Source organism: Scaptodrosophila lebanonensis, unplaced genomic scaffold (assembly GCF_003285725.1).
Source record: "Scaptodrosophila lebanonensis strain 11010-0011.00,11010-0021.00 unplaced genomic scaffold, SlebRS2 tig00000001-arrow-pilon, whole genome shotgun sequence".
Taxonomy (NCBI): domain Eukaryota; kingdom Metazoa; phylum Arthropoda; class Insecta; order Diptera; family Drosophilidae; genus Scaptodrosophila; species Scaptodrosophila lebanonensis.
In genome coordinates, this window is record NW_022060529.1 from 24761658 (window position 1) to 24777190 (window position 15533).

At 39.5% G+C, this 15533-nt stretch overlaps 3 protein-coding genes and 1 long non-coding RNA gene across 6 annotated transcripts; 3 read left to right on the forward strand and 1 right to left on the reverse strand.

The window, feature by feature from the left end:
* The first annotated feature begins 318 nt into the window (after positions 1-318).
* LOC115634462 (venom acid phosphatase Acph-1) lies at positions 319-2312 on the forward strand. Its single transcript, XM_030532188.1, has 5 exons — positions 319-732; positions 1043-1126; positions 1180-1338; positions 1400-1927; positions 1998-2312. Exons 1-5 carry the CDS (start codon positions 442-444, stop codon positions 2199-2201), a joined length of 1266 nt encoding a protein of 421 aa, XP_030388048.1. The 5' UTR covers positions 319-441; the 3' UTR covers positions 2202-2312.
* Positions 2313-2424: 112 nt separating this feature from the next.
* Positions 2425-5659, forward strand: LOC115634463 (venom acid phosphatase Acph-1). The gene is made up of 5 exons (XM_030532189.1): positions 2425-2897; positions 4280-4378; positions 4434-4517; positions 4589-4747; positions 4814-5659. Exons 1-5 carry the CDS (start codon positions 2703-2705, stop codon positions 5522-5524), a joined length of 1248 nt encoding a protein of 415 aa, XP_030388049.1. The 5' UTR covers positions 2425-2702; the 3' UTR covers positions 5525-5659.
* Positions 5660-9385: 3726 nt separating this feature from the next.
* LOC115634464 (venom acid phosphatase Acph-1) lies at positions 9386-14774 on the forward strand. Of its 3 annotated transcripts, none has more exons than XM_030532190.1 (5): positions 9386-9544; positions 12278-12376; positions 12778-12861; positions 13418-13576; positions 13930-14774. In XM_030532190.1, exons 1-5 carry the CDS (start codon positions 9386-9388, stop codon positions 14638-14640), a joined length of 1212 nt encoding a protein of 403 aa, XP_030388050.1. In that variant the 3' UTR covers positions 14641-14774. The 3 variants fall into 3 exon arrangements, with proteins under 3 accessions (XP_030388050.1, XP_030388052.1, XP_030388051.1); XM_030532192.1 differs by lacking the exon at positions 9386-9544 and adding an exon at positions 11886-12152; XM_030532191.1 differs by lacking the exon at positions 9386-9544 and having other exon boundaries at positions 12360-12380.
* Positions 11453-12336, reverse strand: LOC115634467. Its single transcript, XR_003996439.1, has 3 exons — positions 12275-12336; positions 11662-11760; positions 11453-11593 (listed from the first exon to the last, which is right to left on the reverse strand). It is a non-coding gene; the product is annotated as an uncharacterized LOC115634467 (long non-coding RNA).
* Positions 14775-15533: the final 759 nt, after the last annotated feature.

Consider the following 15533-nt stretch of genomic DNA (forward strand, 5'->3'; position numbering starts at 1 on the left):
CTATAAATAGACAGAGGTGCCATGGGGCCCATGCAACAATCGTTGGGGTTTTACAAAAAGCAAATCGCAGGCACACGCTCAAAATTATTGCCTAGCTCGATGAAATTGCGAATTAATTGGTTTAGTTTTAAGCCGAGTTCAGTGGAAAGCCCGACCTCCCCGGAAGTTAGTCGTCACTCGTCAACGTCACTCAACTGACGCAATTTTTAACGCGTTAGGTGCGAAGTTTTATCTTTAAATTTTCCAAAGTCTAGACGCTTGAGCTTTATTTCAACTTGAGTAGCGCTGGCAAAAGCACGACAGCTCGGAGTGTTGACAATTCAATTTTAGCTTGGGTTTGAGGCGAGAGCGTGTTTTATTTACGGCTTCAATTAAGGCACATTTGTTTCCGGTCGCGGGCGGTTGCTTCGATTCGTTTATATAAGCCAGAATTTTGTCAAGATGTTATTCGCACGCTTGACGCGCACTCAAATATTCACGATGGGTATTGCCGGTCTTGCGGTGGTGGCCCTCACAGTAATTGCCATTAGTGTGGTGAAGTCCTCGCAGGACGTGTCGTCCACCAAGCTGCGCAGCAAGTGCTTCAAAACGCGCCCCAACACCACCCAGTCCACGCTGGAACTGGTCCACATTGTGTTCCGCCATGGGATACGCACGCCCGTGGATACATATCGGACCGATCCGTATTTAAGAGACGGATTCCAGCCCACTGGTTGGGGACATGTGACAAATGTAAGGGTTGAGTGATTCCGATTAGCTCTGGTACTTAGGTTTCCAGAGAACAATTCAAATTCGGCCTCCCTAGTGTTTAAGTGAAACTCATGATTTATTCGCCGCCAATTAAGTTCACACATGGCTTATTTTATATGAAGTTAATCGTAATTAGCATACTTAATAAGTGCCTAATCAAATGCGCTAAAAATCAAATTAATAACACCGAGGCTCATTTAAATACAATACATACAGTCAAGTTACGTGTCGTTGACTACATAACATATTGCGAGTATGTATACTATATATGTATTATATTTTCGATCGACAGAAAGGCAAGCGAGAGCTGTTTGAGTTGGGCCGATGGCTTCGGTACCGCTATGGCGATTTCTTAGGACCTTATTACAAGCCAGATGTAAGTGGCATTCCTCTAACGAGAATCCTGTCTAAGTGATAACTCAATTGCAGCATCTGCATGCCCAGGCAACCGCCTCGCCACGAGCTCTCATGTCCTTGCAAACAGTTCTGGCGAGCCTCTTCCCGCCCAAAGGAACGCCCATGGAGTGGGACAAGCAGTTCAATTGGCAGCCCATTCCAATTCTTTCGGAACCTCTTGACCAGGACTCGGTATGTGTCAACCCCAATCTTACGGTTTATCTAAATTTCTGCTACAAGTGCGTATTTACAGCTGCTGCTGGTCCGTACACCGTGCCCCCGATATTTTGAGGCGCGCGAGGAGGTATTCAAGCGTGCTGAAGTGCTCGCCGAGCTAGAGCCCTACCAGCAAATGTTCAGAGAACTCACTAACCTGACGGGCATGCCCGTGGGTAGTGCTGAGGATGTCAACTCGCTGTACATTACCCTGCTGGCCGAGCAGGAGTTTGGCTACAAGCTGCCTGAATGGACCAAGAAATACTTTCCCGAGCGCATGCAGTTTTTGGCCGAGCAAAGCTATGTATACAACGCCTACACGCCTGAGATGCAGAAGATCAAGGGTGGTCCCTTCTTGCGCAAAATGTACGACGAGATGGTGGCCAAGCGCGCAGGCACTCTGGCGCCTAAGGATCGTGGCATGTTCATCTACACCGGACACGACTGGACTGTGGGCAATATTTTGTCAGCCCTGGGCCTGTGGCGCCGCCAAATGCCGCGATTCGCTGTGATGGCCATATTCGAGACGCACAAAAACATCGCGACAGGCGAGCATTATGTGGAGGTGAGAGAGATTGTGTGAGAAATCTGCCGAGAATCTGCCGATTTATACTTGTATACTATATTGCTCACAGATCTATCTACGCAATGACGAGTTCGGGTGTCTGGAGCAACTGAAGCTCCCCAACTGCACAGCGCAGTGCCCGCTCAGCCGTTTAATTGAGCTCAGTGACGATGTGCTGCCCAACGAGTCGTATGAGCAGCGCTGTCGAGCGCACGGCGCTAATTTTGTGGAACCGCCGCCGCGTCCAATCGATCAAAATGGCGGCGTGCGCTGATTGCATTATACTCGTATTCAGTTTACTTCAGCAGTATTAAACCAGCAGTATGCCTCGGTGGCAGTTCATAGAAGAATCACAAATAAAATTAACAGACCTAAACTCAACAAATTGGTGAAAGTTCTGACACTGTGCGAATTATTTTCAGCGTACTTGTACACGTACTTATAATTAATGTGCATTGTATTGCTCGGCCCGAGGCGCTTTGGATTATTAAATAACATTTTTGGGGTTTTTGTGCGCACTGTCTGCCTTCTTGTTGTTGGTGGCCATTCTGATTTTGCTTTTGATTGATCCCCTCCGACGCGACGGTGCCTTCCAGTCTCTGTAGAAGTCTACCATTAGCTCTCACTACACACAGACTCGCCTCCGCCTGCGCTCTCGACGTAGTCGCAATTTAAAAGCCGCTCGAATTCTATTAATACAATCACTAGACTCGCAAACGCCAACGGCGCTGGAGCTCGCTCTCGAGTCTTGGGAACTGGAAAAAAGTTTGACATCATGACGCCTTCACCAGTCACTTGGCTAATAGTCAGCTGCTTTTGTGTTGCGGCCGGCAGGGCGGCAATAGTGCCAGTAGGAGAGTTGTCTCCCACAGTGGTTTTGGCATCGGAGGACAATCAAAGTGGCAACGACACCAGTGGATCCAATGAAACCGAATCCAATGGCAGTTCAACGTTGAAGCTTGTGCATGTGGTAATTAGAACCTTAAATTATAACTTAAATAAATGCATAAGTCAGTGGATCCTTTCTAAAATGTGCAAGTAGCCGGCACTTTTATTGATTATTACGTACTGGGTTTTACAAGTGAAGTACTTGTACATTCTATAATTCACAGAAAGCTTAATCTAAACGAAAATACTATCCTAGTAAAAGGTTATTTATAACATTTGCTAAGAAGTGTAAGGGCATCTTTTTTTTATGTTCTTTTTACTTATTTTATATAAGTTATAGGTATGTACATATATGATCAGCAAGACTATATGAATCATAATCGCAATTCTGCCTGTCTGCTTCAAAGTAACACAAACTTAAAGCTATCGCATTGAAGCCGACGCATATGTATAGTATTGTGTAGTATGTATGGCGAGAGACCGACCTTGTCCAATTACTAAAACAAATATAGCTAGAACCGCTGTTTTTTTTTTCTTTAATTTTTCTTTTTTTATTATTATGTTGCGAATTGGCCTACAAGTTTGGCCATAACTCGGCAGGTCGGCATTTTTAATGCAAATGACCACTATTAAAGAATTTTACGATTGCAGATATTTTTTTTAAATCGTGCTTATGCGATGATGGTGAAGCCAGGAAATGTTTTTAAATTAAAAACTTTTGGTCTAAAATGGCTTAGGAAGTAAACTCCATGTAGAGAATGTTGTTGTAGAAATGAGTAATTAATTAAAAAGATATAGTACGGACACGGTTATGTAACTCATGATCTTGCAGTTACTTTTATAGGTACAGTCAATGGCTTTTTGTTTTTGCGGTCAGCATTTGTGACTCTATAAATATTCTGATCGAACTACGATACTCGGCATATTTTTATAAAAAAGATTTTGAATTTGGCTTATATTTTAACAAAATTAAATAAGAACGAGATCTTTTGGTGTGCACAAGCATTCTGTCGAGACAAAGCATTTGGGATCAGTACAAGTATATTATGTAACTGTCAGGCGAACGATTTGTTTTGGAAAGAGTTTTTGTATGGAAACTGTTCTCTTCATAAAATATTGGAACTAAATTATATATTGGGAATGTTGTTGTTGGCATACGAAATATTAATTCTTTATTTAATATATTCCTTTTTACACTATAAAATAAATTTTAAATTGTAATATTTTAGCTCTTCCACTGTAGAGAATTTGTGTATTTTAAGAGCATTTTGTCGCACAATATTTTTGTAAAAAAAGATTCAAAGATTTGAAGATTACAATTTTATTGCCAAATCAGGGATAAATCAAATTTCTACTTTCGATTAGTCTTTTTTCCTGATAATTTCTATATCTTTATCCCCATTATATTGTCTTAGTTTTTGCTGTTTTTTATTAAAAGCTTCATATATTGCTCTTCATCTTCAGCTTTTTCGTCATGGGCCACGTACACCTGTGAGCACCTACCCGAACGATCCTTATATTAATGAAACATATCAGCCTTATGGCTGGGGCGCTTTGACCAATGTGAGTAAATATCAAAAGATAAGTAAGTTACTTAACTAATGCCTACTTACTCCAGAATGCGAAAGTTGAGCTCTACAAAATCGGCAAGCAGCTCCGAAAGCGGTATAAGGATTTTATGGCTCCCTATTATGTTCCCGATGTAAGCTATGTGACCTATATTTCTCCCCAGGAATAATTGGAAATATTTATACTAAATGACTATCCTCTCAGTTGTTACATGCACAGTCAACAACGTCTCCACGCACTATGATGTCGTTGCAAATGGTGCTAGCAGGTCTCTTTCCGCCCAGAAACACGCCCATGGAGTGGAATCTAATGCTGGACTGGCAGCCCATACCCGTATTTGCTGAGCCTGAGGAAACGGATATTGTATGTTGGGCCAAATGGGCTTGGGTGTATATGAGAACCCAACTTATCACAGTTTCCTCTTTATAGCGCCTGCGAATGAAGGTTCCCTGTCCACGTTACGATGAGGCGGTGCTGGAAGTTTTGAATCTGCCGGAAGTGAAGATGCTCCATAAACAGAATGCAGATCTATTAGAAAAGCTGACCGAACTGACTGGCCTGAATGTAACCTACACACATGATGTGACCAATGTTTTTATCTCGCTCCTGGCCCAAGAAAACTACGGCCTCAAGCTGCCCGACTGGACCAAAGATTACTATCCAGATAAAATGTTGCCTCTGGCAGCGCAGTCATATCTGTATGATGCCTACACACCTGAGTTGCGGAAGCTGAAAGGCGGTTTTTATTTAGACCACATGTATGAGCAAATGCAGGCCAGAGCGAATGGAAATTTAGAGCCCTCGGATAGACGAATGTTCCTATACTGCGCTCACGATTGGACGGTTACGAACATCTTGTCTGCTCTTGGTGTCTGGCAGCCTCAGATGCCACGTTTCTCCGCTCTGATAGCCTTCGAGCTGCATAAGAATGACGATACTGGAGAGTACTTCGTGGAGATCTATTTCCAGAATGATCCTGAGGGGGAGCCTGAGCAGTTGCAGGTCCCTGGCTGTGCTAAACAATGCCCGTTGGAGAAACTTTTGGAGCTGTCTGAACACGTGCTGCCAGATGGGTCTTATGAACAACTTTGTCGCGCCAAGGGCACAAGTAATGGGGAGAGGGTCGCTTATCACAAATAGGACAAAGAATATAACTAGAGATGCAGTATTAACCGTATGGAGTCTATATACCTAAATAAACATATACTTACATAAACGATTCTGATTATATAAAAATGCAATCTCAATCTAGCAATTAAATTTGTCAGAAAATAATTTATATAGTATGATTTGACAAGATCGTATGTGTTTGATTGATTTGCACGCTTCAAGCCATATCGCCTGCAACCAAGTCCAATCTTAAATCTCATGCAATGTTAGTAATGATAGAAATAGCGTTTTGGTTGGATTGAATTCGTTGTATATAAGAACTAAGATGTAAATGGAAAATTTATAGTAATTCTTAAAAGCTCCATTTGTACAATTATCTTCTCAGCAGGAACGTATCTTTTTGATAAAATAAATCTAAGCTCGGATAGATTTATCGGCAAACTCAAGAACAGTCGCGAAAAAAAGTTTATTTGTAAAATCAAATTTGTGTATTAAAAGTATAGTAGAAGTGCGGTCCGCGATTTAGTGTTGATTGTACTACACCCTATTCGCCATTTTCAAATTTTTTTGTATTTATACCTTGTACCTAAAGGGTAAAAGGGTATACTAGTTTTGTGCGAATGTATGTAACACACACAAGGAGGTGTGGCAGACCCCACAAAGTAAATTTATTTTCGACTAGGATGACAAGACGAGTCGATTTAGCCATGTCCGACTGTCCGTCTGTATGACCGAAAGGATCGCAGAAGGACAAGAGCTAGAATTACCAAACAGGTTCCCCTTAGCCCTAGGCAGATCAAGTTTTTTTAATTTATTTCTTGGAATTTCGAAATTAAATTTGGTAATTAAGTTTCACCACGATAGGTCAATTATGAATAAAGTTATGGGCATAAATGTAATCTCTGTCTAAGCTCAGCTTGGACTTAATTCCGTACTGCGCACATACACGCACAAAAACACGCATAGGCACGATTTTGATTTAAATGTATGCTTTTCAAGCTGTAAATAAACATTTGTCTTCACTTATGTATTAATTTAATTTAATTTCCTTAAAATTTATTTTTAAAATATTACAAATTTGTTTTTTAGGGAGTGGGTACAGGGTATTTAAGAGCTGAGATCCGCTCGACTCTAGCATTTCTTTTTTGTTTTTGATTAGCACAGGAAGTTGATCGTGCAACTCATCACAAGCGTCGATGTTTTTTCTACCCTTTTGAGTATGTACATACATGTATGCTTGTTTCATTGTTAGAAAAATCGTTAATACTATTGCACATCAAAATACAACGCTACAGTTGAGCAAGACTGGCAGTGAAATACCCTGCACCCAAAATAAGTATTGTACATGCGTTGTTATATGGGTGCATAGCAGAAGTATAAAGAAGAAGAATAATGATAGCTAATCAATTAACAAAATAAATCAAGTGAAAATACTCTGTATCTATCTCGACGCGTTTCTGTGTGTGAGCATGTGCGTATAGAGTTGTATAAAGCAGCAACAACAACAACAGCTGTGGGCTGAGCTATGGCAGAGATTACATTTACGGCTATAACTTCCTTTCAACTTGACCAATTATCATAAAACATAGTCACTAATTAGTTTTATTAACGAAAAAAAATGTAGAATATCTTCGTTCTGTTTTGTGGGATTGGGTAGAAGTTATTAAGAAGTTGAGTATTATTTTAATTTCGTTGATTTTATTAATTTTCTTAAATTTTTAAAATTTCTATTATTGTTATGCACATTGGAGTACTACATACATATATACATACATACATAAATATATTCATTGTTATATTAATATTAAAACAAGAGAGAACGCTACAGTCGAGCAAGCCCGACAGTGTAATACCCTGTACCCAGGTAAACTTCCGTCACTGAGTTATATGCGCCCATAGCAGCAGCAAAAAGAGGAAGAAGAAGAGCGAACTTGTTGCTGCAGTTTGTGGGGGTTGTACTGGCGAGAATTTGTTTTGCTAATAACTTTTCTTAGAATTGACCGAATTGAATAAAATTTTACACAACAGTAGACAATTATATATTAATTATGTGTGCAAAGTTTGGTTTAGGAAGCATTTGAAATGTGGACGCTATTGAAAATCTGTAGCGGGGGAAGGGGGAAAATTAAAAAAAAAAACATAAACTCGTCCTTACTCGGACCTAGGAGAATCTGGATGCCAACTTTGGTTATTCTAGCTTTTATAGTTTCTGAGATCCTTGCGTTCATCCAGACGGACGGACAGACGGACAGACATTATAATTCAAAGTCGGGGCACCCGCAAGCATAGCTCCAAATAAAACGTAGATAATTCTTGATTTTATATTTTTTTTATGGTTTTTTTTTGGTTACATATTGAAGACCTTAATTTGTGTAAGCCAATTAGTATGCTTTTATAAAAACTTGTTTTCCTGACTGAACTACATACATACATACATATGTTAAGATTGTAGCCCGCATATGGGTACATAGATATGTATGTATGTATGTAAGTACATATGTAGCTGTAGGGAATGCTTATTAACCAATGAACAATGTTTATTGAACAATGAAAGTGTCCTCAGTAGCCCGGATCTGATCAGATGAAATGCATGTCACTTTTATTCGTACAATTGGCATTTGGCTTACAATAAGGCAGATTGGGAGAAAAGAAAGTAACTTCCGTGAAACTGTTACGCAAGTGAAACAATTAAAACAAAAAACAAAGGCCAAATTGAATTTAATTTTGGCAATTGGCGACTCAATTAAAACATAATGAGTAATTAACATAATGTTCGATTGCAGCGGGGTAGCATTCAAGATTTATTACGGCAGACAATCTCGACGCGCATAAATTAAAACGGCTTTTGCCAAACAATATTCTGTATGTACGAGTATGCATTCATGTTTATAAGTATATGTAAGTATATTAATGTGTGTTTTATAAATTAAAGAGCCGCGCGCGTCTTGAAACGCCTCAAACGATTGGGCATTGTTGTGGTCGGCGCACAATCAAATACTGGCTGAGCTTCAGCTTACAGCAGACAAAACGCACAATAGACGGCGAATCACACACACGCACACACACACGCAACAGTCAGCAACAACAACAAGAACAACAGCACCGCAATAGCAGTAACAATACCAACAACACAAACGAGAGCAACACCTAGCGAGTGAGCTGAGTAGAAATTGAGTAGCATAGACACCCACGCCGACGGTGACGAAAGCATTTAGCGATAATGAAACGATAAAAGACATATGGCATAACATACATACATACAAATGGACCTACATACATTCAAACGTATGAACTATTAAAGCATGGAATGATAGCAACATCGGAGCTATGGCAACAGTTCGTCGAAATTGAAGCTTGGGTAAACAGCTGAGCTAACCGTTCTCCGGCAGTGTTGATAAGAAGAGACGCCAACGTAGAAGCGTGTCAAAAAATATAAATACAATAATAAATGACAATAGAGAGACAAGCAAACTCCAAAATCGACAAATCTCTCTTGCAAAAAAATTATGAAATGTATGTATGTGTCTATGTATGTACATAATTGACAAATAAGAATTTATGATAACAACAGATAAAGTGGTAATTGCCCAGAAAGGCCACGATAAAAAATTATATTGAAAAGACAAATAGAGTGCCATTAAGATATTCAAATCAGTCAACAAAGATGAAAGAACGCCTTGTTCTGAAACAGAAACTGAAACCAGTTTGATAATTTGCAAATTAAGAGGTTTTATATTAAGCATAATCAAAACGAAGCGTCTAAAAGAACAAGTTGTGTGTGCGTGTGTTTGTTTTGGCCAGCATTGAGCGCCCAGCCGCCGAGCAGCCCGCAGCCCGTAAAAGCTGCCGCGGCCAACAGTCGAGCCCGCCATATAAAGCGCTTCTACTATAATGCCGCGTTCGCATTCCAATAGGAAGCATTGTCTAGCGATGACGGGCGGGCTAATTGCAGTGGCATTGCTGATCTTGTGTTTTACTCACTCGACGGTTAATTCGGGCAAGCTCAACGATCCAGGCACCGACGAGTCTACGCTTGAGTTGCTGCATGTGGTAAGTCGCCACTCGCCATTCGACAGACAATTATCAACAAAAAAAAGTATCCAAGGCAATTACACTCTACGTCAGATTTAGCCAAGTGGGGGAAAATAGAGAAACTATGGCTGACAAACTTTACCATATAGAATCTATTTGGAGGAGTAGCAGACTCCCATCAAGGATGGGCTTAAGATATGGTAAACAAATATTTAAATATTCAGTTCCAAGTTACCATATATAGCTTTAAAATAAATAAGTCACAACAATTAGAGATTCAGTTGTGTATTGCAAATGTGTAGTAGATACTATATGTCGGTTATGTTGACAATATTCTTTTGATTAGAATTTCATCAAAACAAAATCAAACCTTGAACTCTTCAAGAAAGTTGATAAAAATGTCTACAATCCAATTATTCTCATACAGGGTGTGCTCATTTTGATAGAGAATTTAAAAAAATTAGAATTTTTCTATAATGCGAAAAAAGTGATAAAATTGTAATATCATGAAAGATTACAATTGCTTCCAAGTGTTTCGATTGATTAAAGTTATTTTTCCCTCCTATTCATCCAAATGGACTGCGCGATTTTGCTGAATAGTGTACTCATTAGCTTTTTGTATGGGGGCACAAAATTATATAATATTATACATAGTTCGTTTTAGCTGAGCTGAGCCTACTGTCGAATGACGAGCGATAAGCGCGTTTTGTGCTACGTGTAATAGACCTTGAAAATGTATTATTAAACGCGAATTGTAAAACAGTAGAACCGTATTAGAGGCGGAGGAAGGTAATACGCGCTCGAGTCTCGCAGTGATCGGTTAAAAAAATATTGTATTGTAACTATCAAGTTAATTGTTGAGTTAATGGAGTTAAAACTGATGTGTAAAATGAAAAGGCAATTTATGATGATACAGATTAATCGGTACTCATAACAAACTAGTCACTCGTCTTGGGAAATCATTATTCAGCTAATTTTGTATATTTTCTAAACAAAACTAGCAATTAAACGAAACGTTGTTGTTTTTTAATCCTGGACCCAGTATCTTTTCGATTAAAGCTGGCAATGTTATTCCGCGCCCAATTATTTACTAACCCTCTGCATTAAACACAAGTATTTATTATTTTTTTTATTGGCATTTTATGGCCATTGAGTTTATTCAAGTGTTAAAATGAAATGCATGTTCTCCACGCTGGTTAGGTTTAATTGAGAAGAAAAACAAACATTTGTACTATATTCAGCGACCCAATGCTTATTTTCAAAGAGTGTATTCACTATTCGAAAATATTTAGCTCAATTTTATTCTAAATTGTAATACTTCTTGCGGCACGTACGATGATTAATGTTCTTTATTTTCGTGTGGGTATTGTGTAATTCTTTTTTAAAGTAATAATATCTAGCCAGTTGTGTAAAAAACTTGTAAATGTTGTTACACATACTGGATGGAACTAAACTTAAATTAAAATGACACTTACTTACAAAAAATTAATATTCACAGCAGTAGCTAAATTTGTTAGCTGGTCAAGAAGTTAAAATTGAATCTTTGAAAAAACTTTATAAAAGCTAAAAGGCAGATGTGCAACTATCCTTCAATTCAAATATAACAAAAATAGAGAGAGGACCGAAAAATTTTGTCTCAACTTTGTTGATATACTTGTATATGTATGTTTCGTATGAGACTTTTTCCTTAACTTAAATAAATTTTTTACGGTCGATGGTCGAAAACGATTCTATAACTGATACAAATGCAGAGATATTATTAATTTAAAAATAAGTCTTTCTTATTACTTACCTGTTAATACTTTTACCAAAAATGGGATAAATGTGTTTATTTACAAATGTGACTTATATTTTCGTAAATATGTAACATATGATTTTATCTTGATCACAACAGATCAACATTTACAAGTATATATATATGTATTTGTCTTCTTACATCGTACGTATAAACAAAAAGGGTTGAAATATTACAAATGTATGTCATAGACCTTGAAATAACTCTTAATCAGTTTCACTTTTCATATTGCTAGAATTTAATTAACTAATTCACGTTACCCATAGCATAGTCTGTGTGTTAAACAAGTTCATGTTAGTGTAACCAAACAAATTTTATAGGTTTGATTTCTGATACATACATGCCATAGTCTTCCCACTTGTTTACAGCTGTGCTATACAAAAACCAGCTAGATGAGTTGGTATAGCTCGACTTCATGATGTCTCATCAGCAGAAAAACCTGTATACAAACATTTCAAATGAGGCCTCCAAAACTGCGTATATTTATTCTAAATGGGTTTACTAGCCAAATCAAAACTCGCTGAACTCAAAACAAAACAGACACCGCTGACCTTCAATCCGTCGAGCTTATCAGTTCGGTAATTATAAATAAATCGCAGTGCGACGTTGTAAAACTTCCGCAAAATCTGTGAGCGTAACGTTAAAATGTCAACCCGTGCATGACTAGCACGGCGGAATAAGAATATAGTACTTGTATTAAAGTTTCTGATGGCACATGCTTGCGACGGGTCGCACGAGCGTTCCGTTCGTTGATATGCATTATCAGCTATTTAGCTCGACATAGTAATCACAAGTCGCGTGAGGGTTGAGTGATTGCTTTGAGTTAATTAGGTAAAGACCTTAGCTTAAAGCTCATTAAAGAGTGTTTGTTCCATCAAAAGTGAAAATTTAGTTTTGTATATAATACATTTGTACATATCCTTCTATTTATGCGAACAATTTGCAATACTCACCAGGTATTTCGACATGGACCGCGCACGCCCGCAGACACGTATCCCAAGGATCCGTATGTAAATGAGACCTACTACCCATTTGGATGGGGACAAGTTACAAATGTTAGTGAGTAGAAAAAGTTGCAGCAAAACTTTTGCCGCAGACAAAATCACCCACCCACCAAAATCCAAACAAAAAATATAAAAAGAGAGAGAAGAGCAGCAAAGCATTTAAATAAATTGAAATGCAAATGTTTGCCGTGTGTCTCGCTCATACTCACAAGTTCTCTCTTTTTCATATGTGGTTTGTAAGAGGGTGTGTGTGTGTGTGTGTGTGTGTCTGTCATGCATTAACATATACACATGCATATGTTTATGCAATTGCAAAAATGCAAGGCATTTATTATTTTATATGCAACATTGAAATTTCTCTTCTTCTCTCGCTGTCTACCTACAACTCCCGCTAACTTGGTGTCTCACGTGCTGTTGCTGTGCTGTGCTGCGTGCAATAAATCAACGCTCAGAATGGTAAACGCGAGCTATTCAACATTGGTACTTGGTTGCGAAAGCGCTATGGCAAATTCCTGGCCCCCTACTACAGCCCCGATGTAAGTAAAGCGAGAGCGGCGCTAATGTGAAACAACTAGACTGGAAGACGTGCTCAAAGCTCTTGGGTGAAAGCTTGCGACAGTAGAAACATGTTGCGAAGCGCAATTTTTATTTGTGGTGCTCCTCTCTCTCTCTCTCTCTCCCTCTTCCAGACAAGTAAAAGAGATCCTCATATAAAGCACACCATACCAGAGATAACAACATCATGGTGATACACGCTGAGTATTCATTTTCTTGATAAAATTCATTAAAGTCCTTCCGAGTTTGTTATATACATACGTACATACATGTGTACATATGTGTATTATTGACCAACCCAGAGTCTTAAAAAGTACCCAAGTTAGAGTCGCCAGATTCTCCGAAGCGCTAATGCGCGTATCATTCAAATTGTCCTCTTCAAGTCGGAGGGCTTATTATCCAATCTTGTTGTTTCATACATGTCGGTGCCAACACCGCTCCTTTATCTGTCTCCCAGGCAGCGTCTGTTTGCACGGTTGTTTACAAATTGTAATTCTCTTTGCGCTTGATGCTCATCACTCAATTTCTTGTTGCCAGTTGGTGCATGCCCAAGCGACGGGAGTGCCGCGAACCCACATGACTTTGCAGACAGTCCTGGCTAGCTTCTTCCCACCTAAAGGCACCCCAATGGAGTGGAACAGCAAATACAATTGGCAGCCCATTCCGATATTCTCGCAGGCATTGGATGAAGATACGGTAAGCTGGAGACCATGTATTGGTGATACTAGCAACATGCAACGACCATAAAAACAGATCTCTAACCCGGTTTGTTTGAAATCAAATTAATAAAATAGTAAAGAAACTTGTTAATTAAAAGAGAACAATAAGACTCCACTTCTAAACAAAAATTCTTTGAATATAATATATAATTACAATAATTAATTACAATCTTTTTTGTGTATAGAGCGCGAATTTGTTTCAATTTGATTTTGTTGTTTCAACAAATGAAGAAAAACGATCTTAAAGTGGTACTTACTTTTCGTTTACTCTGATTTAGACTATTAACTATGAAAATGATTTTATAATGATTTTATTTTATATAATTCTAGCTGCTGTTGGTGCGTACGCCTTGTCCGCGATACTTTGAGGCTCTACATGAGGTTTACGAGCTGCCTGAGGTAAAAGCTGAGGCAGAGCCCTACTTGGAGATGTATAAGGAGCTGGAAGCGCATACGGGTCTTAGTTTCAAGGAGCCGGAAGATGTCCAATCGCTGTACTTAACTCTGCTGGCCGAGCAGGAATGGGGCCTTGAGCTGCCAGAATGGACAAAAGAGTATTTTCCCGAGAAGATGCAGTTCCTCACTGAGCAAAGCTACGTTTATAACGTGTATACGCCGGAGATGCAGAAAATCAAGGCCGGTCCATTCCTTAGGAAGATGTTCGATGAAATGCAACAGAAACGTAATTCAACCATAAAGCCGGAGAAGCGAAAACTCTTTATCTACACCGGACACGACTCCACTGTGGTGAACATTCTCTCTGCGCTCAATATTTGGGAACGCCAGCTGCCGCGATATTCGGTCATGGCTCTGTTTGAGCTGCACAAGAACAAAGAAACCGGGGACTATTGGATAGAGATCTACTTCCGTAATAATCCTAAAGCACCAGCGCAGAAACTTACAGTGCCTGGCTGTGAGTTCCAATGCCCCTTAGACAAGCTGCTTGAGCTTGCTAAGGATGTGTTGCCCACCCAAGCGGATGACAATCGTTGTGATTCAAAGAACGAGGAGTTTACGGAACCACCGCTACGAGGTCCTTAGGATAACAGGGAGCGACACATAACGTTTTTGTGAAGCAGGTGCTACAACTCAGGGAGCAAACTTAGGCTAAGGCAAGGTTCTATCGTATAAATACTAAACTAATTTTATTAATACAATGTAAATAATACAAACAGCGATTGTAATTTTTTGGTGTTGGTGCAAGAAAATGTCCATGTGATTTCTTTCTATTTGTATTGACTTGGTAAGAAGTGCCATTTTTGCAAACTTTGCTCATTTCCGCTTGTGGCGACAATGGCGCTGTTGTGCCCAATAGGCCGCTTCCGCTTTGTCTTTGCAAGACTCTAGACACACCCATTCGCAATTGCTTGGACAACTACCGTGCCCTCCTCTTCCCAGTCCCATTGCCAAAGAACTTTTCGGCAGGCCCCCTATGCGTAATGTCTCTGTCTGCTCGTCGCTGCTCAATTTGCTCTGCTCATTTTTGCCAAGAGGTGACATTTTTCGCATTGCGGTTTACCATAAACTATTTCATTGGGGAGTTGCCTCTGTCTGTGTACATTACCAGACCATATGTGTATGCCGCCTCCCTCCCTTCCTCCCTTGCTTGCAACGCAGCCAGAACCAGGAGGCAGAGCGAGCCTGCCCAGAGCGTCATTGTTTACATACTCGGGTGCGTTGCCAGGCATTTGCACGTCGTTCCAGCTGACTGTTTGTCTCTTTGTGGGCCCTGTGTGTGTGTGTGTTTGGTTTTTTTATTATTATTATTTGTAAACTTTATTTATCAACGGGACGCATATGTTGTGTGCTTGCCAAAAAATTGTGTTGCCATTGCCATGGCCGTCGCTGCTGCTGTTTGTTCTTTTTCTAGGTAGTCAGTTATAATTTTGAGATCTGACAAACCTACACATGTGTGCGTCGGGAACGATTAATGC

Bases quoted from the DNA above. Each gene is read 5' to 3' on its own strand.
- LOC115634462 (XM_030532188.1), top strand. From the start codon at position 442: ATGTTATTCGCACGCTTGACGCGCACTCAAATATTCACGATGGGTATT. The intron at 1,127-1,179 runs GTAAGTGGCATT...ACTCAATTGCAG, and splicing joins GACCTTATTACAAGCCAGAT to CATCTGCATGCCCAGGCAAC. The intron at 1,339-1,399 runs GTATGTGTCAAC...GCGTATTTACAG, and splicing joins AACCTCTTGACCAGGACTCG to CTGCTGCTGGTCCGTACACC.
- LOC115634463 (XM_030532189.1), top strand. From the start codon at position 2,703: ATGACGCCTTCACCAGTCACTTGGCTAATAGTCAGCTGCTTTTGTGTT. The intron at 4,518-4,588 runs GTAAGCTATGTG...CTATCCTCTCAG, and splicing joins CTCCCTATTATGTTCCCGAT to TTGTTACATGCACAGTCAAC. The intron at 4,748-4,813 runs GTATGTTGGGCC...TCCTCTTTATAG, and splicing joins AGCCTGAGGAAACGGATATT to CGCCTGCGAATGAAGGTTCC.
- LOC115634464 (XM_030532190.1), top strand. From the start codon at position 9,386: ATGCCGCGTTCGCATTCCAATAGGAAGCATTGTCTAGCGATGACGGGC. The intron at 12,377-12,777 runs GTTAGTGAGTAG...ATCAACGCTCAG, and splicing joins GATGGGGACAAGTTACAAAT to AATGGTAAACGCGAGCTATT. The intron at 13,577-13,929 runs GTAAGCTGGAGA...ATATAATTCTAG, and splicing joins AGGCATTGGATGAAGATACG to CTGCTGTTGGTGCGTACGCC.